The following is a 27,241-nucleotide window of genomic DNA, read 5'->3' on the forward strand; positions in this document are numbered from 1 at the left end:
AAGTCCCCCGTATGAATGGAGCAGTAGTGAGCATGTGCGACCACACAGGGGATGCTAGGCTCCATACCAATCCCTCATTGTCTACCTTATGGATAGGTGAGAAATGTGGTTTATGGGACAACCCATTTATAAAGGGCAGATTTTATGAAAACGGTCTTAAAAGTAAATCCATCTGTTGCCAGATAGTAACCAGAATGAGCGCAACTTCAGTTTTCTAAAAAAATGAAATTAAAGAAGATCTGTGATTGGTTGCTATGGGAAACAAGGTTTTCTTTGAAACCGTTTCATGAATCCTGGTGCGTTTCTGCTCCTCACTGGGCCGATCTGCCCGATGTCTGGACGCACTAGTCCATAAGCTGCACACAGCCATACATCAGTAGCGGATAATGCACAGTACCATCTGATCACCACTACACTACTGGACCATTTCTCTAGTTTTACGTTTGCTAGGCATCATCATGTGTATATAAAAAAAAAAAGTCAGTTAATTGGAGTGTCGCCCCTCAAAAATCAAAATAAACCACTTAGGGTAAGTTCACATTTGCGTATATGTGCACAGCGGATCATCTGCATGCAAAAACACGTGCTTACGCAGCGTTTATCCGCATCAGCGTACGCATGACGGCAAAAAAAAAAAACCCGCTGTGTGCGCGCATGCGTTTTTTGCCTGCGTTGTTATGCGCATGCGTTCGATATTTCCAGGAGGGCGTGTCTCAATCAGTTCCTGGACATGCGCAATCCGAAGTACGCAAGCGCATCGAACGCAAGGACATGCGTATGAATGCGTTCCCATAGGCAGTAATGCGGTTTTTTTACGCGCTCATCAGCATGCCTGTGCATAGGACTGATTTTTTACGCTTCAAAAAAAATGCAACATGCTGCATTCGCTGGACCCCGCTGTACACCGAGAAACGACGAATGCTCACGCCGATGCATGCGAACTGATGCAAACGCATGTCCCTGCATACGCCATGTTAAAGACTTTCCCATATAATAAATTATATATATATATATATATATATATATATATATATATATATATATATATATAGATAGATATAGATATATATAGATATAGATATATATCAGTGACCCCTGTAACAGGTAGGGGGCGCTGCATGGTCTCCCCAGTATACGCATGGAGGCGTATTGAAGCCATAGGAATGCATGGCAATCGCAGGCATGACTGTGGTGATGTGATAAAGTCCGGCAGTATGGTGAATGGCCGATATGTGTGTCGCAGAGGAGGAGACTCTGCGCTGTCAGCCTGAAGCGATGTGGTGTTCTGGGACCTATAGTCCCACAAGTATTTGCATGTTTATAATGGGAGGTTGGCAGGGCTAGTTATGTGAGATGGGTGGGACAAACTAGCCACACACCCACACTCCCACCCAGGGGAGTGGTTACACCCAGATAATTTGACCCTTATATATACACAGTTATATGAAAAAGTTTGGGCACCCCTATTAATCTTAAGCTTAATGTTTTATAAAAATTGTTTTTTTTTGCAACAGCTATTTCAGTTTCATATATCTAATAACTGTTGGACACAGTAATGTTTCTGCCTTGAAATGAGGTTTATTGTACTAACAGAAAATGTGCAATCTGCATTCAAACAAAATTTGACAGGTGCATAAGTATGGGCACCCTTATCATTTTCTCGTTTTAAATACTCCTACCTACTTTTTACTGACTTACTAAAGCACTTTTTTGGTTTTGTAACCTCATTGAGCTTTGAACTTCATAGCCAGGTGTATGCAATCATGAGAAAAGATACTTAAAGTGGCCACTTGCAAGTTGTTCTCCTGTTTGAATCTCCTCTGAAGAATGGCATCATGGGCTCCTCAAAACAACTGTCAAATGATCTGAAAACAAAGATTATTCAACATAGTTGTTCAGGGGAAGGATACAAAAAGCTGTCTAAGAGATTTAACCTGTCAATTTCCACTGTGAGGAACATAGTAAGGAAATGGAAGAACACAGGTACAGTTTTTGTTAAGGCCAGAAGTGGCAGGCCAAGAAAAACATCAGAAAGGCAGAGAAGAAGAATGGTGAGATCAGTCAAGGACAATCCTCAGACCACCTCCAGAGAGCTGCAGCATCAACTTGCTGCAGATGGGGTCACTGTGCATCGGTCAACTATACAACGCACTTTGCACAAGGAGAAGCTGTATGGGAGAGTGATGCGAAAGAAGCAGTTTCTGCAAGCACGCCACAAACAGTCGGCTGAGGTATGCAAAAGCACATTTGGAGAAGCCAATTTCTTTTTGGAAGAAGGTCCTGTGGACTGATGAAACCAAGATTGAGTTGATTGGTCATACAAAAAGGCGGTAGGCATGGCAGCAAAAAAACACAGCATTCCAAGAAAAACACTTGCTACCCACAGTAAAATTTGGTGGAGGTTCCATCATGCTTTGGGGCTGTGTGGCCAATGCCGGCACCGGGAATCTTGTTAAAGTTGAGGGACGCATGGATTCCTCTCAGTATCAGCAGATTCTTGACAATAATGTTCATGATTCAGTGGCAAAGTTGAAGTTACGCAGGGGGTGGATCTTTCAGCAAGACAACGATCCAAAACACCGCTCCAAATCTACTCAGGCATTCATGCAGAGGAACAATTACACTGTTCTGGAATGGCCATCCCAGTCTCCAGACCTGAATATCATTGAACATCTGTGGGATCATTTGAAGAGGGCTGTCCATGCTCGGCGACCATCAAACTTAACTGAACTGGAATTGTTTTGTAAAGAGGAATGGTCAAAAATACCTTCATCCAGGATCCAGGAACTCATTAAAAGCTACAGGAAGCAACTAGAGGCTGTTATTTTTGCAAAAGGAGGATCTACTAAATATTAATGTCACTTTTCTGGTGAGGTGCCCATACTTATGCACCTGTCAAATTTTGTTTGAATGCAGATTGCACATTTTCTGTTAGTACAATAAACCTCATTTCAAGGCAGAAACATTACTGTGTCCAACAGTTATTAGATATATGAAACTGAAATAGCTGTTGCAAAAAAAACAATTTTTATAAAACATTAAGCTTAAGATTAATAGGGGTGCCCAAACTTTTTTATATAACTGTATATATAATGGTCACATTATCTGGGTGTAACCACTCCCCTGGGTGGGAGCGTGGGTGTGTGTGGCTAGTTTGTCCCACCCATCTCACATAACTAGCCCTGCCAACCTCCCTTTATAAACATGCAAATACTTGTGGGACTATAGGTCCCAGAACACCACATCGCTTCAGGCTGACAGCGCAGAGTCTCCTCCTCTGCGACACACATATCGGCCATTCACCATACTGCCGGACTTTATCACATCACCACAGTCATGCCTGCGATTGCCATGCATTCCTATGGCCTCAATACGCCTCCATGCGTATACTGGGGAGACCAAGCAGCGCCCCCTACCTGTTACTGGGGTCACTGTGTGTATAATATGTGTATAATATATGTATAATATATATATATATATATATATATATATATATATATATATATATATATATATATATATATATATTTATTACATACACACACATCGTATATATTCGAGTATAAGCCGAGATTTTCAGCCCACTTTTTTGGGCTGAAAGTGACCCTCTCGGCTTATACTCGAGTCAGTGTCGGCGTGGGGTCGGCGGGTGAGGGGGAGCGACAGCTGTGATATACTCACCTGTTCCTGGCGCAGTCCCTGCATGTTCGATGGTCTCCGGGCAGCTCTTCCGGTGTTCAGCGGTCACGTGGTACCGCTCATTACAGTAATGAATATGCACGCATATTCATTACTGTAATGAGCGGTACGTGACCGCTGAACACAGGAAGATGCCGCCGGCTCCCGGAGACCATCTGACAGTGAGACGCTGCCAGGGGACCGCGTCGGGAGCAGGTGAGTATATCGGGGGAGGTGAGCATTGCGCGATAGTCACCTTCCTCGTTCCATCGCTGCGCGCTGCTCTGTCTTCCGTCCTCTGGCTGTGACTGTTCAGGTCAGAGAGTGCGATGACGCGACTAGTGTGCGCGCCGCCCTCTGCCTGAACAGTCAGTGCAGAGGATGGAAGACAGAGCGGCGCGCAGCGATGGAACGAGGAAGGTGACTATCGCAAGTGCTGGGGGCCTGAGCGAAGAGAGGTGAGTATGTGATTTTTTTTATTTTAATCGCAGCAACAGCAAATGGGGCAAATGTATGGAGCATCTCATGGGGCATATATGAGGAGCATCTCATGGGGCATATATGAGGAGCATCTCATGGGGCATATATGAGGAGCATCTCATGGGGCATATATGAGGAGCATCTCATGGGGCATATATGAGGAGCATCTCATGGGGCTCCTAATGTGTGGAGCATCTCATGGGGCCGTCAACCTTTATGCAGCATTGTATGGGGCAAATGTTTCTATGGAGCATCTTATGGGGCCATTATTAACCTTTGTGCAGCATTATATGGGGTATATTTTAATATGGAGCATCTTATGGGGCCCATCATGAACTGTATGGAGCATTATATGGGGCTCCTGATTCAATATGGATATTCAAAAACACTTATACTGATGTCTCTATTAATTTTACTTTTATTGGTATCCATTTTTATTTTTGACATTAACCGGTAGCTGCTGCATTTCCCACCCTAGGCTTATACTCGTTTTATAAGTTTTCCCAGTTTTTTGTGGCAAAATTAGGGGGGGGGGGGGTCGGCTTATACTCGAGTATATATATATATATATATATATATATATATATATATATATATATATATATATATATATATATATATATATATATATATATATATATATATTATAATCTTTTTTATAGGGGCTAAACTAAGTCCCCTATATGACAGGGTAAGTTGTTTGAGTATATTTATAGTTTATCCATGTAATTTATAATGTCATGCTCACTGATTTGAAAAGCCCTCATTACACTTTGCCCGACACAGTACCGGCATTACTGTGCATGAATAAGGGGAATATATTAGAATTACAGAATCCAGGTTTGTTTGTTTTTTTACTACATATGTTAAACCTCCATTAATTTTCTGGTCAGTGCACATACAACATTATATACACATGACATGACAAACAATGAAAAAGAAAGAGGAGAATAAACATGATTTTACTCGCAGAAAATTAATGGCAATATTGGAAGTGTACACACGTTGTCAAAATTGTTGGTACATCTCGTTTAATGACAGAAAAAAACCCACAATGGTCACAGAAATAACTTGCATCTGACAAAAGTACCGTATTTTCTGGTGTATAAGACGACTGGGCGTATAAGACGACCCCCAACTTTTCCATATAAAATATGGAGTTTCGGATATACTCGTCGTATAAGACTGGGGTCATCTTATACGGCGTGTGCGGTGCGGATGGTTCCCAGGGTCTGGAGGATAGGAGACTCCTTCAGGCCCTGGGATCCATATTCATGTAAAAAAAAAAAAAAAAATGAAATTAATAAAAATAAAAAATATGGGATATACTTACCCTCCGACGGCCCTTGGCTCTCAGCGGTGCAAGCGGCGGCCTCCGTTCCTAAGGATGCATTGAGCGAAGGACCTTAGATGACGTCGCAGTCGCGTGACTTCATCTAAGGTCCTTCGCGCAATGCATCCTTAGGAACAGAGGCCACCGCTGAGAGCCGTCGGAGGGTAATATCCCATAATTTTTTTTTTTTTTTTTAAATGAATATGGATCCCAGGGCCTGAAGAAGAGTCTCCTCTCCTCAGGACCCTGGGAACCGTCCAGGACGGCTCCCTGCACACACCGTACCCGGCGTATAAGACGACCCCCGACTTTTGAGATGATTTTCAGGGGTTAAAAACTCATCTTATATGCCGGAAAATACGGTAATAATAAATAAAAGATCTATGAAAATGAACAAATTAAAGTCAGACATTAGTTTTCAACCATGCTTCCACAGAATTAAAAAAAAAATAAAACTCATGAAATAGGCCTGGACAGAAATGATGGTATCCCTGAAAATAATGTGACAAAAGGGAAATGTTAAATCACGGTGTGTCCACTAATTAGCATCACAGGTGTCTACAATCTTGGAATCAGTGAGTGGGCCTGTATATAGGGCTACAGACTCACTGTGCTGTTTGGTGACAAGGTGTGTATCACACTCAACATGGACCAGAGGAAGCGAAGGAAAGAGTTGTCTCAGGAGATTAGAAAGAAAATTATAGACAAACACGTTAAAGGTAAAAGTTATAAGACCATCTCCAAGCAGCTTGATGTTCCTGTGACTACAGTGGCACATATTATTCAGAAATTTAAGATCCATGGGACTGCAGCCAACCTCCCTGGACGTGGCCGCAGGAGGAAAATTGATGACAAATTAAAGAGACAGATAATACGAATGGTAACAAAAGAGCCCAGAAAAACTTCTAAACAGATTAAAGGTGAACGTCAAGCTCAAGGAACATCAGTGTCAGATCGCACCATCCAACATTGTATGAGCCAAAGTGGACTTCATGGGAGACGACCAAGGAGGACACCATTGTTGAAAAAAAAAAAAAAAAAAACATAAAAAAGTCAGACTCGAATTTGCCAAACAACATGTTGACAAGCCACAAAGCTTCTTTGAGAATGTTCTATGGACAGATGAGACAAAAATGGAACTTTTTGGCAAAGCACATCAGCTCTATGTTCACAGATGGAAAAAATGAAGCATATCCAAAAAAAAAAAACTGTTCCTACTGTGAAACATGGAGGAGGCCCTGTTATGTTCTGGGGCTGCTTTGCTGCATCTGGCACAGGGTATCTAGAATCTGTGCAGGTAAAATGAAATCTCAAGACTATCAAGGGATTCTAGAGAAATGTCCTGCCCAGTGTCAGAAAGCTTGGTCTCAGTTGCAGGTCATGGGTCTTGCAACAGGATAATGACCGAAAAAACACAGCTAAAAACACCCAAGAATGGCAAAGAGGAAAACATTGGACTATTCTGAAGTGGCCTTCCATGAGCCCAGACCTAAATCCTATTGAGCATCTTTGGAAAGAGCTAAAACATGCCGTCTGGAAAAGGCAGCCTTCAAACACAAGGCAACTGGAGCAGTTTGCTCTTGAGGAGTGGGCCAAAATACCTGTCGAGAGGTGCAGAAGTCTCATTGACAGTTACAGGAATCGTTTGATTGCAGCGATTGCCTCAAAAGGTTGTGCAACAAAATATTACGTTAAGGGTACCATCATTTCTGTCCAGGCCTATTTCATGAGTTTTTTGTTTTGTTTTTAGGCTATGTGCACACGTCAGGATTTCTAGCAGAAATTTTCCTAACAAAAACCGGACATTTCTGCCAGAAATCCGCATGCGTTTGTGCGTTTTTTCATGCGTTTTTTCCAAATGCATAGAATTGCGGGAAAAACGCGGAAAATCCGCAAAATTAATGAACATGCTGCTTTTTTTTACCGCGATGCGTTTTCGTGGAAAAAAATGCACCATGTGCACAAAACATTGCGTAAAACATGCAGAATGCATTCTAAATGATAGAATGCATACGGTTTTAATGAGTTTTTATCGCGAAAAAACCTGAACGTGTGCACATACCCTCAATTCTGTGGAAGCATAGTTGAAAAGCAATGTCTGACTTTCATTTGTTCATTTTCATAGATTTATTTATTATTACTTTTGTCAGATTCAAGTTATTTCTGTCACCATTGTGGGTTTTTCCTGTCATTAAATGAGGGGTACCAAGAATTTTGACGTGTGTAAGCAGAAAATTGCAGCTCAACAGTAACATTTACAGAAAATCGCTGAAAAAATGATCCATTGATCTAAATTTCTTGTGTCATTGGCTTCTATTAATCCTCCAGTTCTAGATCAAAACATATGAAACTAGTGTAGATACATATATTAAAATAACAGCGAGTTATCAGAAAGTCCCAGGTCAGTAATTTTATTATACCCAAGATATTATCTAAAAAATACTGCAGTACGAGAAGGGTAAGTCTACGTTCACATTAGCGTTCGGCGCCGCAGCGTCGCCGCATGCGTCATGCGCCCCTATATTTAACATGGGGGCGCATGGACATGCGTTGTGCTGCGTTTTGCGACGCATGCCCGCAAGCGTTGGGCGCAGAGAACGCAAGAAGTTGCATTTTTTTTGCGTCCAACTTTCGGCCAAAAAGGACGCATGCGTCGCAAAACGCAGCGTTTTAGCGTGCGTTTTGTTGCGGTTTTGTTTGCTTTGTGCGTTGCGTCGCCGACGCTGCGGCGCACAACGCAAATGTGAACGTAGCCTAAATGAAGCTGGCCCTTCCATTAGATTATGGCAGTGTAGATGGTACGCGATAATTCACCAATGCCTCAGGGCCTGCAGAACTGGTGCCAAAAGTGCCATCCCAGCAACTGACCTTTGTGCAAACAACTACTACAGGAATGCCAAGGTTATGGGTAAGAGTGTCTTCTCCTAGGGGCAAAGTCACACTTTCATCCAGATCATCCTGTGAGGATGTATTCCTTCTTTGAGGAGAAGCAGGGAACTCATCTCCAGGCTCTACATACTCCTGGAAACTTCTAACCACTGGCGAAACAAAAAAATATATACAATTTGGAGAAACTATTTGGACTTGGTGCAGAACATTTTTAGACATTTCACAAATTACTGAAACTCACAAAACGTGATTTTCTAAAGTCATGAGCTGGGAACTGAACCAATGATTAGAATGCAGGACAGGGTCTTTTCAGCTTCAGCTTTAAAGGGAACCCAATAGGTCTCACAAGGCACCCCAAATTGCTACCATCATCTTTCACAGTTGTATTCTTGCATTTTAATCAAGTATGTGGTGTGAGAAAACTGTGCTGCAAAAACATTGACATTGCAGGTCAGGATATGATAATTAGCCAGGACTAGTCTGTCGAAGCATCTATTGCCCTGGACAAGTACTGGCATCACGATCTGTAATCAGGCCCACTTGGCATGATTGACGTCTCCTTCACGGTCCCTGTCAGAGCTTCAGTGCAGCATGTTGTGCACTTGCGTGAGATCACCTGCACTAAAGCTGTGAAGGAGGAGATGTCAATCACACCGAGGGAACACTAAAATCCTGGCGGCAGTTTGGAGAAATTGGAAGGTGAGTTAGTGGGTCCCCCATTACATTATGTGACATCCTAATGCACAGACCCCACCATCATCTTTGGAAATATACGAACATCCCAACAGTGAGTCATAAAAGGGAAGCTTCATTTAATATTAATAATCCATCACACTGTAAACAAACTCAACACTTACTTTTCTCTTCCATCTCTTTTATTTCCTCCGGGGGAATCTTCAGCTTGTCCACGTGTTCCCGGGTAACACCAGCCCATTTCTGAAGTGAATCCAAGGCTAACCACGGCCGTGACATGTCTACAACCAACATCACTAATGTGTCCTTAACACTACTGGCATCCATCGCAAACTTCAATAACCCTTTGTGGTACAGATCACCATCCAAGATCCACACATTACATCTGGTCTGATCTAGAATAAGAGAAAAGCAGTTACTACGCGGACCATGTGAGATCATGAAATACACTGTGATGTACCCAAAGAACAAAACAAAATCTCAGAAAGCAATTGTAACGACTTCTCAGATTATTCTTCCAACGTCAATGTGTAATTGATAGCGGATCATCTTTTGATGTACAGTAGATTACTCATGATCATGTATTACACTTCAAAGCTGCAATCACAATTCTGCTCACCTTCTAGAATATATAAAGGAATGAATGGATCCATTTTATCAGCCATCTGAATGTTATAAAGTATCTAGCATATAAGTAAAACATTTTAAAGCACAAATCATAAGGGAAAGCGGTACCCGGGCATTCAGACTGCAAGGAGTGCTGGGAAATGTTTAGCCCCAAAGCTGCAGATGTATTCACCTCCAAATTAGAAGAATACAATGCATTTACAAAACTTTTTGTGTAGATTAAAAGGTGCTATTAACTACTAAATAATCCCTTACAAATAGCGAGACTAAGCTGCCTAGAATTTAAAAAAAGAAAAAAAAAAAGCCACAATTACCTACCGGACCGGCAGCAATGTCAGCACTGGGTCTCCACCAGCTGTCACATGACATTATGTCACGTGATCACTGTGACCTCTGATCGGCTGCAGCCTTCACTATTCCATCAGAGTGGACATTATGTCATGTGACCCCTGCTGCCAATCAGCTCTGATGGAAAAGCGAAGGCTGCAGTGGTCACATGACATTACAATGTCACGTGAAGAAAGGGGAGCAGAGCTCTTACATCAGAAGAATGACAACTCTCTGGGAGATTGTTTGTTCAGTAGTGGACAGGCCCTTTAATTGTAAATGCAAATTGTATAACGGTGTTCAAAGGTAAATGTAAAAGTGAAATGGACAGACCAATTCAACACACCATGGTGTACGGTATACGTGACAAGACAAATGTTCAAGTCTAGTGGGACTAACGTAAAAAAAATCAGGACATTTTCCCCAATATAAAAAAAATAATATATATTATTAATAATAATAATATGCTGTCTGTAACTAGAACGAACTATTAAAGAAGCACAATATTTAACCCACGTGTAAGAAAAATAAGTCATGTAGTATCAATAAAATCTACAGCTCACATCCCACACAAATAAAAAAGAAACAAGGGAGAGAGAGGAGAAAAGTATGATGAGCCTTATACACTGGCTAGAACGCACCACTCTGCTTTATTTAGGCCTCTAGTACAACAGAGCCGTCATTGAAGTGGCTGTACTGAATTAGAAAAACATGGCTGCACTTTCCAAAAACCAGTAGCAATCCTGTCCACACGCCGTGCATGGTACTGGATCTCAGCCCCATTCACTTCAATGTCCTTCCGCTGCATTACCAGACACTACAAACTGTACATAAGTCTGGGGCTGGTTTTTTAAATAATAAAAAAAAAAAAAGTTTTAAAAAATATATTTCTTACTATTTATATTAGGTGTTAATTTACAATTGTATGTTCCCTTTAAAGGGAAGCCTTCATCAGAAATAAGCTATTGTGAAGAATCAGGTTTCTTTATTAACTTCATTTATTTTATTTTTGGCAATGTTTTTTTTTTCCACATCGGTCTAAAAAATAGGAATCTTGTAATTTTCACACTGTCCCCTGGTGATTTATTAGATTAACTTTCTGATTCATGAAAAGACACATATACATTAGCAGACTGACATCATCTTTTGTATTAAAGCATCAAATAAGCCTATGCAAAGGTCATTGTGAAGGGAGGGGGTGCAGGTCAGCTGTGACATCACCTATTGGGATTGGTGGATCCTGTGTTCTCCTCTGTGTATAGAGGTGTTAGCAGTCATTGTAACCCTGCTTCTGATGAGGAACTTTACTAAAAACTCTCTAAAAAGATAGCAAGGAGTTTAACAAGAAAATTCCAGTAACTAGTGCAAAAATTACAAGATTACTATTTAAGAAAAAAATAAATCATGATATGAAAAAGAAAAATCATTGGCAAAATGAAAGAAAAAAAATTGCTTCACTTCAAGGCAAACTGTTATTAGATATAAGTCACGAGTGTTATAAAAAAAATAAATAAATAAATCAATAAAACACATAATATTCCTCTTCATAAAAATGTTCACATAGCTCAAAGCAAGGAGAGGCCATTTATTTTTGTATATTCCGTCCTACTTTTACATCACATCTACTTGCCATCTCTGTCTTCATCGTGAACATTAATGTACAGGTACTCCATTCCTCTTCCTTTCTTGTATTCCTCAATTCCCTGGAGTTTTCCTATCAAGCTTGTCTTGCCAGCTCCATCCTCACCTATTTAAAGAAAAAAAAAAGTTGATTTACTCAAAAAACAAAAACACACACACATAAAAAAATAATAAATAAAAAATTTACTCACCAAGTAGCAGCACATTCTTCCCAGATGGCAGCTTGGAGCGAGAGCGTGTGGAGACTTCACTTAGGATGGACGACCTGCAGAGATACAGATGTGATGATATAGCATAGGGGCTACATACAACCACTGATCTGAGAATCCCGAGTTCTATATAGCTGAAGCAAGCACAAACAGTTGAAGGTTATATGCATATGAGCATCAAAGGCTAAGCGAAAGTGTTGTTTATGGGGATTTCAGGGAACTCAAATGCCTACATTTTACATGGACAGTAGACTTCAATTAATAAAACGAAGAAAAAACCACCACCTGACAACCCCTCAACACTGCCCATGCGAGGTCACATGTAGGGAATAAACTAACCTGTGGACAATAGTTGGCTTTCTAAGGCTAGGTATAAACTTGTCTCGCTAAGGCTACTTTCAGACATCAGGTTTTTTGTGTCAGGCTAAATCCGGCTAATGTTTTAAAAAACGGATCCACTTTTTTTTTTTTGCAAAAAAACTGATGCGCCGGATCCGATTTTTTTCCAAAAATTGCCGGATTGTGCCTGACACAAAAAACCTGATGTGTGAAAGTAGCCTTAGTATGAAAGGTGACCCACTGTCTCATAAATGGAAAGGGACCTGGTGAAGCAAGCCAGTTTTCAGACTGCTGATCCCTTTGTCCCCGGTGAGTTAAGCAATGGCTAGGGTCTGGCGGAGGCTCTCTCAGAGCACAGGAAGTGAGCCCTCCCATGCATGGAGGCGTCAGGAGAGATCGGTGCCGACTAAACAATGGCCGAATGTTCATTCAGTGGACAGATATTTATTCAATACTAGATGGTGGCCCGATTCTAACGCATCGGGTATTCTAGAATATGCATGTCCACGTAGTATATAGCACAGCCCACGTAGTATATTGCCCAGTGACGTAGTATATTGCCTAGTGATGTAGTATATTGCCCAGTGACGTAGTATATTGCCCAGTGATGTAGTATATTGCCCAGTGACGTAGTATATTGCCCAGTGACGTAGTATATTGCCCAGCCACGTAGTATATTGCCTAGTGACGTAGTATACAGCACAGAGCAACGTAGTATATTGCCCAGCCACGTAGCATATTGCCCAGCCACGTAGTATATAGCCCAGCCACGTAGTATATAGCCCAGGCACGTAGTATATTGCCCAGCCACGTAGTATATAGCCGAGCCATGTAGTATATTGCCCAGTGACGTAGTATACAGCACAGAGCCACGTAGTATATTGCCCAGCCACGTATGTCACAGATTAAAAAATAAAAAATAAACATACTCACCTTCCGATCCGAGGGCCCCTTGTAGTTCTAACATACTCACCATACTTGTAGTTCTGTCGCCTGTGCGAGGTACAGGCGGCAGCTTCCGGTCCCAGCCTGCTCGCGCAGGGCCTGTGATAACGTCGTGGTCACATGACCGTGACGTCACGGCAGGTCCTTTCCGCGCAGGCGCATAGGACTTGCGATGACATCGTGGTCACATGACCGTGACGTCATGGCAGGTCCTTCTGCCAGACCATCCGTGCCAACGGAACGTGCCGGTTGCATCGCAAGGAGCGGGAAAGGCGGCGTACGTGAGTATATAATCATTTTTTATTTTTTTTTATTATTTTTAACATTAGATGTTTTTACTATTGGCGCTGCATAGGCTGCGTCAATAGTAAAAAAACTTGGTCACACAGGGTTAATAGCAGCGGTAACGGAGTGCATTACCCGCGGCATAACGCGGTCCGTTACCGCCGGCATTAACCCTGTGTGAGCGGTGGGCGGAGGGGTGTATGCGGGCACCGGGCAGTGAGTGCGAGGCGTAAGGAGCGACCATTTTCTTCCGGACTGTGCGCGTCGCTGATTGGTCGCGGCAGCCATGACAGGCAGCTGGCGAGACCAATCAGCGAACGAATAAACGCGACAGACAGACAGACGGACATACAGACGGAAGTGACCCTTAGACAATTATATAGTAGAAGGATCCCCTTACATTCAGAGATACACAAACAGCAAAACAAATCTTATAACAAGCAGGGATTGTAGAAATAGTGAGAAACTGAAGCAACTGCAACCTAGCCTCCTGATCAGTGACCTTGTATTTTGCAGATAGCTGTTTTTGCTGTCTCAGTGTAACCACTATACGGAGTTCCAGAAATACGTTCCCCTTGAGGCCGGGTCCACACACAGCATATTCTGCCGCATTAACATCTGATCTTACTGTGGATTTTACGGCTTCTCAAAATGGGGCTGAAGCTGGGAAAATCCACAGCAGAAGTGGTCATACGTTGGAGTTTTAAACCTGCCCCAGAAGTCAATTAATGTGTTAAAGAAAACAAATCTGGCTATGAATGAGCTTTGAGGTGTGCTTCAATGAATGTCCGGTGTGGACACGCTCTTACACAGGGTACACAGTGTTGTTTGGATCAATCCCATGACAGCTGCAAAAGAGGTTAGAAAAAAACACATTGGGACAAATTTAACAATTCTGTCTAACAATTATAGAGTGCAAATATAGACAAGACGATCTTAACATGCTCAGTGTTAAGCCTAGAGCAGTGACTTATGCCACTGATGTGACCTCACAACCATATCACAGAGATAATAGCAGTGTTGGGATCCGGCACTGGTCCCAGGGAGGCAGAGTACCTGCTGAGTCGCTGGGTCATGCTGGGCTACGCAAGATCCAGAAATAGTGAAGAGCGGTGACGTCAGTCTCACTGCGCGCAGCATGAGCCAGATTCGGGGAACGTCGCGCAAAACGCTTTACTATGTCAGACCGGCATGGGAATTTATTTATTTTTTTTTATATACTAAATTGGTGAACGAGGGACAGTGTCTTGTTTGTGCTTCTTTTTAGGTTTCCATTTGTGGACTACATCTGATTCCCTGGGCAATGGCAGGCCTGTATGGTAATTTTTTAAATAAATTGGTGAACTAGGCAAAAAAGTGTGGGGGGAGTGTTTATGTAAATAAAAAACCGGTTTTTACGTACCGGTAATAGGATTTTACAGAGTCCACGACAGCACCCACAACGAGAGAGGGGATCCGCCCACCTTCCGGACAGGAACCTACAGGTTAAAAAGGGGCGGCCCCCCTCGCCCTCCAGTTTGTGTTCCAGAGTACAAGGGATACCGCCAATGAATCAGTACATGATAATATTATCTTAAACACTACTAAATACCACCACCTCTATAGAGTGATCTCTAAAGCACACCTTCCAACAGAGTGCAGGAATAAGTAACTAAATATGGGGGGGAATGCATGGGTGCTGTCGTGGACTCTGTAAAATCCTATTACCGGTACGTAAAAACCGGTTTTCCTATCGCCACGACAGCACCCACAACGAGAGACTTTCAAAGACTAATCACCTGGGAGGGATTACAGCACTAAGTACTGAACGGCCAAACTGTAAGCTGGAATTAGCAGATAGATCAAGGCGATAGTGTTTATAAAAGGTGGAAGGTGATGACCAAGTTGCCGCCTTACATATCATTTCAATGGGGACATCTGCCTTCTCCGCCCAGGATGATGCCATGGCCCGAGTGGAGTGCGCCCTGATGCCTTCTGGTGGTGTTACTCCCCTGGCAGAGTAGGCAAGACATATCGCTTCTCTAATCCATCTGGCGATAGAGTTTTTCGTGACACCAGAACCCTTTTTCTGACTCTGGAAAGAAATAAACAGAGCCCTACTCTGTCTCCAGCTTTGTGTCCTATCCAGGTATTCTAATATTGCCCTCTTTACGTCTAAGGTATGATATTTCTCCTCCTCCTCTGAACCTGGATCTTCATAGAAAGATGGTAAATAAATCTCCTGACTTCTATGAAATTTAGTTGCCACTTTTGGCAAGTATGCAGGATCAGGTTTTAAGACAATCTTATCCTGGAGAACTATTAAGTAGGGAGGCTCTACTGACAGCGCATGTATATCACTGACCCTCCTGGCAGATGTTAATGCTAAAAGTAGAGCTGTTTTTAAGGTTAAATTTTTAATCGAAATAGATTCTAATGGCTCAAAGGGAGGTTCAGTCAATGCGTCAAGCACCAGATTTAGATCCCAAGGGGGGATTCTTACAATATGGATTGGTTTAGAACGCTGACATGCCTTAATAAACCTAGCAACCCATCTATTACCAGCTATATCACTGTTGTACAGAGCTCCTAAGGCTGACACATGAACCCTTAGAGTGTTGACCGCTAGACCCAATTCCCAGCCTTTCTGAAGGAATTCTAAAATGGCTGAAATCGGAGCATTATCTCCCAATGGTTTCTGATAAAACATAAGGAATTTTTTCCAAATTTTCGAATAGATTTTTGTTGTAACCTCCTTCCTGCTTTTCAATAAGGTAGTTATTAAAGCATCGGAGAACCCCCTCTCCTTCAGAAGCTCCCTCTCAAGTTCCACGCTGTTAAGTGAAGAGTCTCCAAGTTTGGATGACGAAATGGACCTTGAGAGAGGAGATCTGGAACCACTGGCAACACCCAGGGATCGGTGACAGACATTGTTTTGAGGAGAGAAAACCAAGGCCTCCTGGGCCAGAAGGGGGCGATTAAAATTACTCTGGCTCCTTCCTCCCGGATCTTCCTGAGAACTATCGGAATTAGACACATAGGAGGGAAGGCATATGCTAGCCGGAAGTCCCAATGGACGCGAAGGGAGTCCACTATGAGAGGTTGGTCTGCTATGTGTAGGGATGCGAACCTCCTGACTTTCCTGTTCTCCCTCGTAGCAAACAGATCTATTGTCGGCAATCCCCACAGGTTGGCTATCTGATTGAATATGTGCTGGTCTAGGGACCACTCTCCCTGACGAAGGGAATGGCGACTGAGGTAGTCTGCTTCTATATTGAGTTTCCCTTCTATATGAACTGCCGACAGAGACTGTAAGTGATCCTCGGCCAGAGACAATATCTGTGCTGCAGTGGTCATTAGGGATCGTGACCTTGTCCCTCCCTGATGATTGATGTAGGACACCACAGTCATGTTGTCTGTCTGTATTTGTACGTGCGAATTCTTCAGGAAAGGTAGCAAGCAAAGAAGAGCCTGGTTGACTGCAGCCAGCTCTCTTAGGTTTGAGGAATTTTGGGACTCTAGAATTGACCAACGCCCCTGGGTTAGAATGTCTCCCATATGGGCTCCCCAACCGAACGGACTGGCATCTGTCGTGACCACGTTGTCCGGAGTGATGGTCCAAAGGACTCCTTTTGACAAATGTACTGGATCTAGCCACCATCTGAGGTCGTGAAGAGTGGCAGGTGATATACTGAACTTCCCGCTCAGAGCACCGTGAAGATCCTTCTCTGCTTGAAGCACCTCGTATTGAAGCATTCGGGTCTGAGATTGAGCCCATCTCACCGCCGATATACACGCAGTCAAAGATCCTAGAAGAGACATTGCGTCTCTTAAACTTAAGTTTGGAGCTTTCCTTACGGCCGTGATCTTCTGAATGATCTTCTGCTTCTTTCCTTCTGGTATGAAGGATGACTGATTTTCTGAGTCTAGAAGAACACCTAGGAATGATTGATGTCTTGTGGGTTCTAGTTTTGACTTTTCCCAGTTGATTATCCATCCGAGTCCCTGTAGGGATGATATTATGGCATTTACCCTAGATGTACACTGAGCGATAGAATTTCCAATTATCAAAAAATCGTCTAGATAGGGCACTACCAGGGTTTCTTTTTCCCTGACATGGGCCATTACTTCCGACACAACCTTTGTAAAAATTCTAGGTGCCATGGATAGGCCAAAGGGCATTGCTAAAAACTGGAAATGCTTAATCTGATGGTTTACCCATACTGCCATCCTGAGGAATTGCTGATGATCTCGGTGAACTGGAAGATGGTAATACGCATCTTTGAGATCCAACACTGACATGTAGCACCTAGGAAACAAAAGCTTAGTTGTTGATCTGATGGATTCCATTTTAAAAGCGTGGTACTGAAGATATTCATTCAATTTACATAAATTTATAATAGTCCTAAAGGACCCATCAGGCTTAGAGATTAAGAACAGCGGAGAATAAAAGCCCGTTTTCTCCTGATGTTTCGGTACTTCTTCAATAACTCGCTTTGTAATCAATTGTTGAATCTCTAATTCTAAGGCCTGTTGTTGGGCCGGAGTATCCAGCGATGTTACAATAAAATGATTTGGGGGAGTTCTCAAAAACTCTAATTTTAAACCTGACCCGACTACCCCCATTATCCAGGCACTAGAAGTTATCTTCTGCCATTCTGCTGAGAAGAACTTTAGTCTTCCCCCTACTGGCAGACCTGCTTTATCTGCATCTCCGTCTTGAGAAAGATGAAGGGTTTTTATAGTATCCACCTTTCTTCTTCTGATCCGACGTCTCCCAGTCACGATTATATCCCTGCTGGTCTGACTGGAATTTCCTGAAGGGCATGCGTCTCCGGAAGGCGTTCCTAAAAGTGGGATTAAATGTTTTAGGAAATCCCTTCTTCCTATCCTCTGCCTTTGCAAGGATGTCATCTAGCACCGGGCCAAATAGGTACTCACCCCTACATGGAATAGAGCATAATTTGGCTTTTGCCTGGGCATCCCCCTTCCAGGTCTTTAGCCAAAGCGCCCGTCGGGCTGCATTTGAGAGCCCGGCCGATCTTGCAGCCAATTTCAGGGAGTCAATTGAGGCATCTGCCAGATAAGCCGCTCCTTCTCTGACCTGAGACAGGGAGTTTAGTAATTTATCCCTAGGTGTTTTGGCTTTAAGCTGTTCTTCCAGCTGAGTCACCCAGACCATGATTGATCTCGCCGTACAGGTGCCTGCGATTGCAGGTTTAAAGGCTCCAGATGATGCCTCCCACACCTTCTTAAGGAGCATGTCAGCCTTCCTGTCTGAGGGATCTTTAAGAAGTCCTACATCCTCTAATGGTAGTGAGGCTGTTTTTGAGGTAGAGGCTACTGCCACATCCACTTTCGGGACTTTCACCCACTGAGATAAGGTGTCATCCTCAAAGGGGTACCTTCTCTTTGCGGCCGAAGGTAAGAACCCCCTATCCAGCTTGTCCCATTCTCGTCTGACCAGATCTTTAATGGTCTCTACCACGGGGAAAGCTTTGCGACTTCTCTGATTCAGTCCTGCAAACATGATTTCCTGGGTGGTTTTTGGCTCTTTGCTCTCTGCCACCCCCATAGTTGCACGGACTGCTTTAATTAAAGTCTCCATATTATCAGTGGAGAAACAAGGCCTTCCTTCCTCATCTGAGGAGGCTGATGATGAACTCTCCGAGCACTCACCCTCTTGTAATGAAGGGCTGGAATCGGATATTATCTCCATGCTACTTTTCTCATGCCGTTTAATTTTAAGGGACGATTTTATTTCTTCCCTAATTACTTCCCTTAAGTCTGATACACGAAGGGGGGCCTCTTCCTCTAACGTACGGCATATACACAACTGACATAATTTCTTTAGATAGGTGTCAGGTAGTGGCTCCGTGCATAACGCGCACTGCTTATGCTTGGATTTTGAGGTCTTTTTTCCCTATAAAAAAGCATAGTACAGGAGACAATCTGTATCAGTCAATGGCTCAAATATCAAACTCACCACTGCTGATGAAACAATAGAGTACCGGTTTCTGAGGGGGTGAGATGCGACGTGACGCGCCAGAGTCCTGCTGCCCGCGTGCCACATCTCCAGTGTGAGATCTGCTGCTGCTCCTTTGCTCAGCTAATTGTCGGTGTTCGGCGTCTCCTGTAGAAGACATGTTGCCGCACACTACTCACCAAGCGCTGCCTTCTTTTCAAAGGTCCCGCGCTCTTCCTCCCGGCCTCCTCCGGAAGTCGTTCATCTACTTCCGGGTCATAAGTGCCGAAGTGCTCCTGCAGCGTCGCACACGTGTGGACGACCCGGGGCGGCGCGCCTTCCCCCGGGAACGCCACCTCGACCGCTCAGCCATTCCCCGAGCTGGTCCTTGCCAGACGAGGGGGGAGGCTGAAAACAGAACCTCCCCCAACGCTGCTTCCAGGCCCCCGACTCTGCCGTTCTCACCCGGACACCGCACAGAGGCTTGGCGGACCTGGGTAAGCAAAACCTGTAGGCTCCCGCCGTCCGGACAGGAACCCAAACTGGAGGGCGAGGGGGGCCGCCCCTTTTTAACCTGTAGGTTCCTGTCCGGAAGGTGGGCGGATCCCCTCTCTCGTTGTGGGTGCTGTCGTGGCGATATATATATATATATATATATATATATATATATATATATATATATATATATATATATATATATATATATTATATATATATATATATATATACATATACACACACAGTTTATTACTGGGTAAGTTAGTAATGGGGGTGTCTGACACCTCTCCATTACTAACACCAGGGTGTAATGCCAGCTGTGTTTTCAGACAATTCACAGTCAACATTAACCCCAAGCCCCATTACCCCAATTGCAAAATGTGATGTGATGCACCAATTCTGGGGCAACTGCAGGTTGGTATTTTTAGGCTGGAAAGGGCCCAATAACCATGGACCTTCCCAGACTGATAATATCAGCAGACAGCTGTCTGCTTTACCTTTGCTGGATACTAAAAATAGGGGGAGGGACGCTCATTTTTTTCCATTTATTTGGTCAATGCATGCACAATAAGCTACACACATGGCACTAAATATATAACTCAGATATCCATTTATCTATCATCTATACATTTGAAGAACCATAACACCTAAAAGATTGTCAATTCTATTCCAGTACATGTCACATGGATGACACACAGACAGTACACACATACAAAGAAAAAAAAAACACACAGATAGTAAAAATGGACAGTCTCAAGCGTTCTTTTTTTTAAGCAGATGTGTGAAGGAGGCCTTAGACGATGTACAGGACTAATCCAGAATATCCAGAAACGTTAAATGCTGCAAAAGTGCTCCAAGCCACATGCTCAGAGAAAAGGTTCACATAAATATGTGATTGGTTCATTTTCCTCATTTAAAAGTCTATATTACGGATTCATTTGTATGATTTCTCGTTTTCTACTTTCAGGACTTGTGAAAATCTGATGTAGTTTAGGTACAATTTATGCAACAATATGGAAAATTCTGAAGTTTTTCAAGCTCCACTGTACAATAAAAATCCGATCCCATTAAAGTCATGAGCTGGAACCACATTTTACTTAAACTGATTTGTCCAGTGGTGCTCCCTTTCGCAACTGGTGGTAACTAGTGATAAGCGAGTATACTTGAGCTTGGGTTTTCCCGAGCACGCTCGGGTAACCTCGGAGTATTTGTTAGTGTTCGGACATTTCGTTTTCATCACCTCAGCTGAATGATTTACGGCTGTTAGCCAGCTTGATTACATGTGGGGATTCCCTAGCAACCAGGCAACCACCCACATGTACTCAGCCTGGCTAATAGCTGTAAATCATTCAGCTGAGGTGATGAAAACTAAATCTCTGAACACTAACAAATACTCGGAGGTCACCCAAGCGTGCTCGGGAAAACCCAAACGAGTATACTCGCTCATCACTAGTGGCAACCTGTGGTGATGTCGTATCTGCAAAGTTGAGTGCACAATTGCGAGGTACAGCGAATGTACAGTGGCTTGCGAAAGTATTCACCCCTCTTGGCATTCTTCATGTTTGCTACCTCACAACCTAGAATTTCAGTTTTCTTGAGGGTTGCCAGTGGGCCAATAGAGTGGGGTGCGGTGGCAAGTGGGGTAAAAGGGTTAGGATTGATGTCCACCGTTTTACGGCTAAGGCATTCTAATGCCCAGTAAAGGCTTAGTAGACACAGCTTTGAGCTGATACCCTTTCCAAGCTATAAACATCAGTCCCCAGCTGTCTGCTCTCCCTCAGCTTGTAATAAAAAATTTGGGGGACACCACGTCTTTTAAAAAATTATATATCTCTTCTTTAAAAAGTAGTTTTCGACCACATAATATGAGATGTCTGTACTCAGAAGAAATTGCACAACAAATCTTGGGGTACATTTTCTACTTCTATCCCTGTGAAAATTAAAAACAAAAACATTTGTGCTTATATATATATTTTTTTTTTTACATTTTCACAGATTAATGTTGGAAAATTATGTGAAGCACCTGTGGGTTCAAGGTGCTCACCACATCTAGATAAATCCTTGAGGTGCCTAGTTTCCAAAATTGGGTCACAGTGGGCTTCCACTGTTTAGGCACATCAGACGACAAACATCCACTAATGATTCCAGCAAATTTGGCATTCAAAAAGTCAAATGGTGCTCCTTCCCTTCCAAGCCCTGCCATGCGCCCAAACAGTAGTTTTCCCCCCTCATATGGGGTATTTGCGCACTCAAGAGATACTGCACAACAAATTGTATGGTGCCTTTCTCCTGTTACCCATATGAAGATAAAAGATTTGGGGCTAAATTAACATTTTTGTGAAGAAAAAAAGTTAAATGTTCATTTTTTCCTTCTACATCCGGCGCTGTGCCAAGAGCGGTCACGGACCACTCCCGGCACTTTAACCCCCGGAACACTGCGATCAAACAAGATCACAGCGTTCCGGTGGCATAGGAAAGCATCGCACAGGGATGGGGGCTCCCTGTGTGCTTCCCTGAGACCCACAGAACGTGGTGTGATCGCCTTGTTCTGAGGGCCTCCTCCATGCAGGTCCCCGGATCCAAGATGGCAGCATGGTCCTTCAGGGTCCAGCAGGGAGGTGGCTTCCCAGTGTCTCATGAGAGCAGGCACTGGCAAGCCTCCTGCACTGCCTGTCAGATCGCTGATCTGACACAGTGCTCTGCAAAGTGTCAGATCAGTGATTTGACTTTATATAGCGCTGTCCCACCCTGGTACAAAGTTAAAAAAAAAAAAAAAACATGTGCAAAATATTTTTTTTTAAATTCCTAAATAAATTAAAAAAATATATATTGTTCCAATAAATTTCTTTATGTGAATAAAAATAAATAAATGTACACATATTTGGTATTGCCGCATCCCTAACATCCTGTAAAACTGTCTCACTAGATAACCCCTTCAGTGAACACCGTAAAAAAAAAATGTAGCAAAAAAACAATGCTTTATCATACCGCCAAACAAAAAGTGGAATAAAGCGCGATCAAAAAGACGGATATAAATAAATATAGTACCGCTATTTTTTTTATATAAAATAGTTTTTATTGTATAAGGCCGGTTTCACATTAGCGTTTGCAGGAGCTGCGGACTTACTCCGTGAAGCCCCGCCCTTCCTCCATGAAGCCCCGCCCTCGGCCACTAGCTCCGCCTACTTCTGCATGCGGCCTGCGTACCTATCTTTAACATTAGGTACGCAGGTCGAGCCGCTGCATGCGGATGCTTCCGCATGCGTCGTTTTGACGATGCGGCGACCAGCGTAAGACGCAGTTTGTAGCACTTTTTTTTTTCTCCGCATCGTCAAAACGACGCATGCGGAAGCATCCGCATACAGCGGCACGATCTGCGTACCTAATGTTAAAGATAGGTACGCAGGCCGCAGAAGTAGGCGGAGCTAGCATCGGAGGTGCGGCCGAGGGCGGGGATTCACGGAGGAAGTCCACAGCTCCTCAAAATGCTAGTGTGAAACTAGCCTAAAAGCGCCAAAACACAAAAAAATTATATAAATGAGGTATCGCTGTAATCCTACTGACCCGAAGAATAAAACTGCCTAATCAATTTTACCACACACGGAACGGTATAAACGCCCCACCCAAAAAAAAATTATTGAATTGCTGGGTTTTGTTCATTCTGCCTCCCAAAAATCGTAATAAAAAGCAATCAAAAAATGTTATGTGCCCGAAAATGGTACCAATAAAAACTTCAACTCGCCCTGCAAAAAACAAGACCTTACATGACTGTGGGCCAAAATATGGAAAAATTATAGCTCTCAAAATGTGGTGATGCAAAAACTATTTTTTGCAATGAAAAGCGTCTTTTAGCGTTTGACAGCTGCCAAACATAAAAACCTGAAATAAAAACCCACTATAAATAGTAAATCAAACCCCCCTTTATCACCTCCTTAGTTAGGGAAAAATAATAAAATTAAAAAAAAAAAAAAGTATCTATTTCCATTTTCCCACTAGGGTTAGGGTTGGGGCTAAAGTTAGGGTTGGGATTAGACCGCAGTCTACGACGCTGGAGCGATAATCATACGACGCTGCGACGTCACGGATCGTGCCGTCGTAGCGATGAAAATGGCATTGTGTGACGGTACCCTTAAGGCCCCGTCACACATAGCGATTTACCAACGATCACGACCAGCGATACGACCTGGCCGTGATCGTTGGTAAGTCGCTGGGGAGCTGTCACACAGACCGCTCTCTCCAGCGACCAACGATCAGGGAAACGACTTCGGCATCGTTGAAACTGTCTTCAACGATGCCGAAGTCCCCCTGCAGCAACCGGGTAACCAGGGTAAACATCGGGTTACTAAGCGCAGGGCCGCGCTTAGTAACCCGATGTTTACCCTGGTTACCAAAAAAAACAAACCGTACATACTCACCATCTGATGTCCGTCAGGTCCCTTGCCGTCTGCTTCCCGCTCTGACTGAGTGCCGCCGTACAGTGAGAGCAGAGCGCAGCGGTGACGTCACCGCTGTGCTGTACTTTCACTTTCAGGCGCTCAGTCAGTGTGGGAAGCAGACGGCAAGGGACCTGACGGACATCAGATGGTGAGTATGTACTGTTTGGTTTTTTTTACATTTACGCTGGTAACCAGGGTAAACATCGGGTTACTAAGCGCGGCCCTGCGCTTAGTAACCCGATGTTTACCCTGGTTACCAGTGAAGACATCGCTGGATCGGTGTCACACACACCGATTCAGCGATGTCAGCGGGACCTCAACGACCAAAAAACGGCCCAGGCCATTCCAACACGACCAGCGATCTCACAGCAGGGGCCTGATCGCTGGTACGTATCACAAATAGCGAGATCGCTACTGAGGTCGCTGTTGCGTCACAAAACTTGTGACTCGGCAGCGATCTCGCTAGCGATCTCGCTATTTGTGACGGGGCCTTTACTTTTACGGCTGGGATTAGGGTTAGGGGTGTGTTGGGGTTAGGGTTTCAGTTACAATTGGGGGGTTTCCACTGTTTAGGCACATCAGGGACTCTCCAAACGCAACATGGGGTCCGATCTCAATTCCAGCCAATTCTGCGTCGAAAAAGTAAAACGGTGCTCCTTCACTTCTGAGCTCTGCCGTGCGCCCAAACAGTGGTTTACCCCACATATGGGGTACTCGGGACAAATTGGCCAACAACTTTTGTAGTCCAATTTCTCCTGTTACCCTTGTGAAAATAAAAATTTGGGGGCTAAAAAAATATTTTTTATTTTCACAGCTCTGCATTATAAACTTTGGTGAAACACTTTGGGGTTCAAAGTTCTCACAACACATCTAGATAAGTTCCTTGGGGGGTGTAGTTTCCAAAATAATTACACTTGTTTTTTTTTTGTTTTTTTTTACTGTTTAGGCACATCAGGGGCTCTGCAAACGGAACATGACACCCAAAGACCATTCCATCAAAGTCTGCATTCCAAAACGTCACTACCATTCCGAGCTCTCCATGTGCCCAAACGGTGGTTCCCCCCACACATGGGGTATCAGCGTACTCAGGACAAATTGGACAACAACTTTTACGGTCCAATGTTGCCTGTTATCCTTGGAAAAATACAAAATTGGGGCTAAAAAAAATCACTTGTGGAAAAAAAATTATTTTTTTATTTTCACGGCTCTACATTATAAACTTCTGTGAAGCACTTGGGGGTTCAAAGTGCTCACCACACATCTAGATAAGTTCCTTAGAGGGGTCTACTTTCCAAAATGGTGTCACTTGTGGGGGGTTTCCACTGTTTAGGCACATCAGGGGCTCTCCAAACGCGACATGGCGTCCGATCTCAATTCCAGCCAATTTTGCATTGAAAAGTCAAACAGCGCTCCTTCTCTTCCGAGCTCTGCAATGCGCCCAAACAGTGGTTTACCCCCACATATGGGGTATCAACATACTCAGGAGAAATTGCACAACAACTTTTGGGGTCCAATTTCTCTTGTTACCCTTGGGAAAATAAAAGAAATTGGATCTGAAGTAAAATTTTTGTGAAAAAAAGTTAAATGTTCTTTAAAAAAAAAACACATTCCAAAAATTTCTGTGAAGCACCAGAACGGTTACTAGACTTCTTGAATGTGGTTTTGAGCACCTTGAAGGGTGCAGTTTTCAGAATGGTGTCACTTTTGGGTATTTTCTATCATATAGACCCCTCAAAGTGACTTCAAATGTGATGTGATCCCTAAAAAAAAAAAAATGGTGTTGTAAAAATTAGAAATTTTTGGTTCTAAAATTGTGCTAATGTAAAGTAGACATGTGGGAAATGTTACTTTTGTGTGACATATCTGTGTGATTTAAGGGTATAAAAATTCAAAGTTGGAAAATTGCGAAATTTCCATTTTTTTCACAAATAAACGCAAGTCATATCAAAGAAATTTTACCACTGTCATGAAGTACAAATATGTCACGAGAAAACAATGTCAGAATCATCAGGATCCATGGAAGCATTCCAGAGTTATAACCTCGTAAAGGGACAGTGGTCAGAATTGTAAAACTTGGCCCGGTCATTAACGTGCAAACCACCCTTGGGGGTAAAGGGGTTAAACGTGGTTCTAAGGAGTGCAGTTTTTAGAACTTTTGGGTATTTTCTGTCATATAGGCCCCTCCGTCATTTTAAATGTGATGTCGTCCCTAAAAAAAAATGGTTTTGTAAATTTTGTTGGAATGATGAGAAAATGCTGGTCAATTTTTAACTTAACTTCCTGACAAAAAGAGGTTTAAAAAATTATGCAGATGTAAAGTAGACATGTTGCACATGCTATTAACTATTTTCTGTGACATGACTGGTTTTACCGCATAAGGATTAAAAGTTTTAAAATTACAAAATTTTAACAAAATTTAGGATATTTTCACAAACACGCAAATTATAATCGAACAAATGTTACCGCTATCATGAAGTCCAATATGTCACGAGAAAACAATCTCAGTGAGATCCGTTGAAGCGTTCCAGAGTTATTACCTCAAAGTGACACTGGTCAGAATTGTAAAAATTGACCTAGTAATAAAGGTGAAAACAGGCTCGGGGGTGAAGAGGTTAATGGTGTTACAGCCTCTGTGGCCTTTCAGTGAGGCTATATGCACACGTTGCGGATTCGTGTGCCGATTTTTCCAAAATCCGCAGGTAAAACGCACTGCAGATTGCCTGCGTTTTTTATGCGGATTCCACCTGCAGTTTTACACCTGCGGATTCCTATTATGGAGCAGGTGGAATCCGCACAAAGAATTGACATGAAGCGGAAAAAACAATGCAGCGTTTCCACGCTGTATTTTCCGCACCATGGGCACAGCGGATTCAGTTTTCCATACGTTTACATGGTACTGTACACCTCATGGAAAACT

At 43.1% G+C, this 27,241-nt stretch overlaps 1 protein-coding gene across 2 annotated transcripts in view; it reads right to left on the reverse strand.

Moving 5' to 3' along the window:
• DYNC1LI1 (dynein cytoplasmic 1 light intermediate chain 1) overlaps positions 1-27,241 on the reverse strand; it is a 51,158-nt gene that overhangs the window by 20,735 nt on the left and 3,182 nt on the right. For both annotated transcript variants that reach the window (XM_077268976.1, XM_077268977.1), the window contains exons 2-5: positions 11,860-11,933; positions 11,658-11,774; positions 9,238-9,468; positions 8,360-8,529 (exon numbers count right to left, since the gene is read on the reverse strand). In XM_077268976.1, coding sequence (XP_077125091.1) covers positions 8,360-8,529; positions 9,238-9,468; positions 11,658-11,774; positions 11,860-11,933 — 592 coding nt within the window. The remainder of the gene's footprint in view (positions 1-8,359; positions 8,530-9,237; positions 9,469-11,657; positions 11,775-11,859; positions 11,934-27,241) is intronic.

This window comes from Ranitomeya variabilis, chromosome 6, assembly GCF_051348905.1.
Source record: "Ranitomeya variabilis isolate aRanVar5 chromosome 6, aRanVar5.hap1, whole genome shotgun sequence".
Classification (NCBI taxonomy): Eukaryota; Metazoa; Chordata; class Amphibia; order Anura; family Dendrobatidae; genus Ranitomeya; species Ranitomeya variabilis.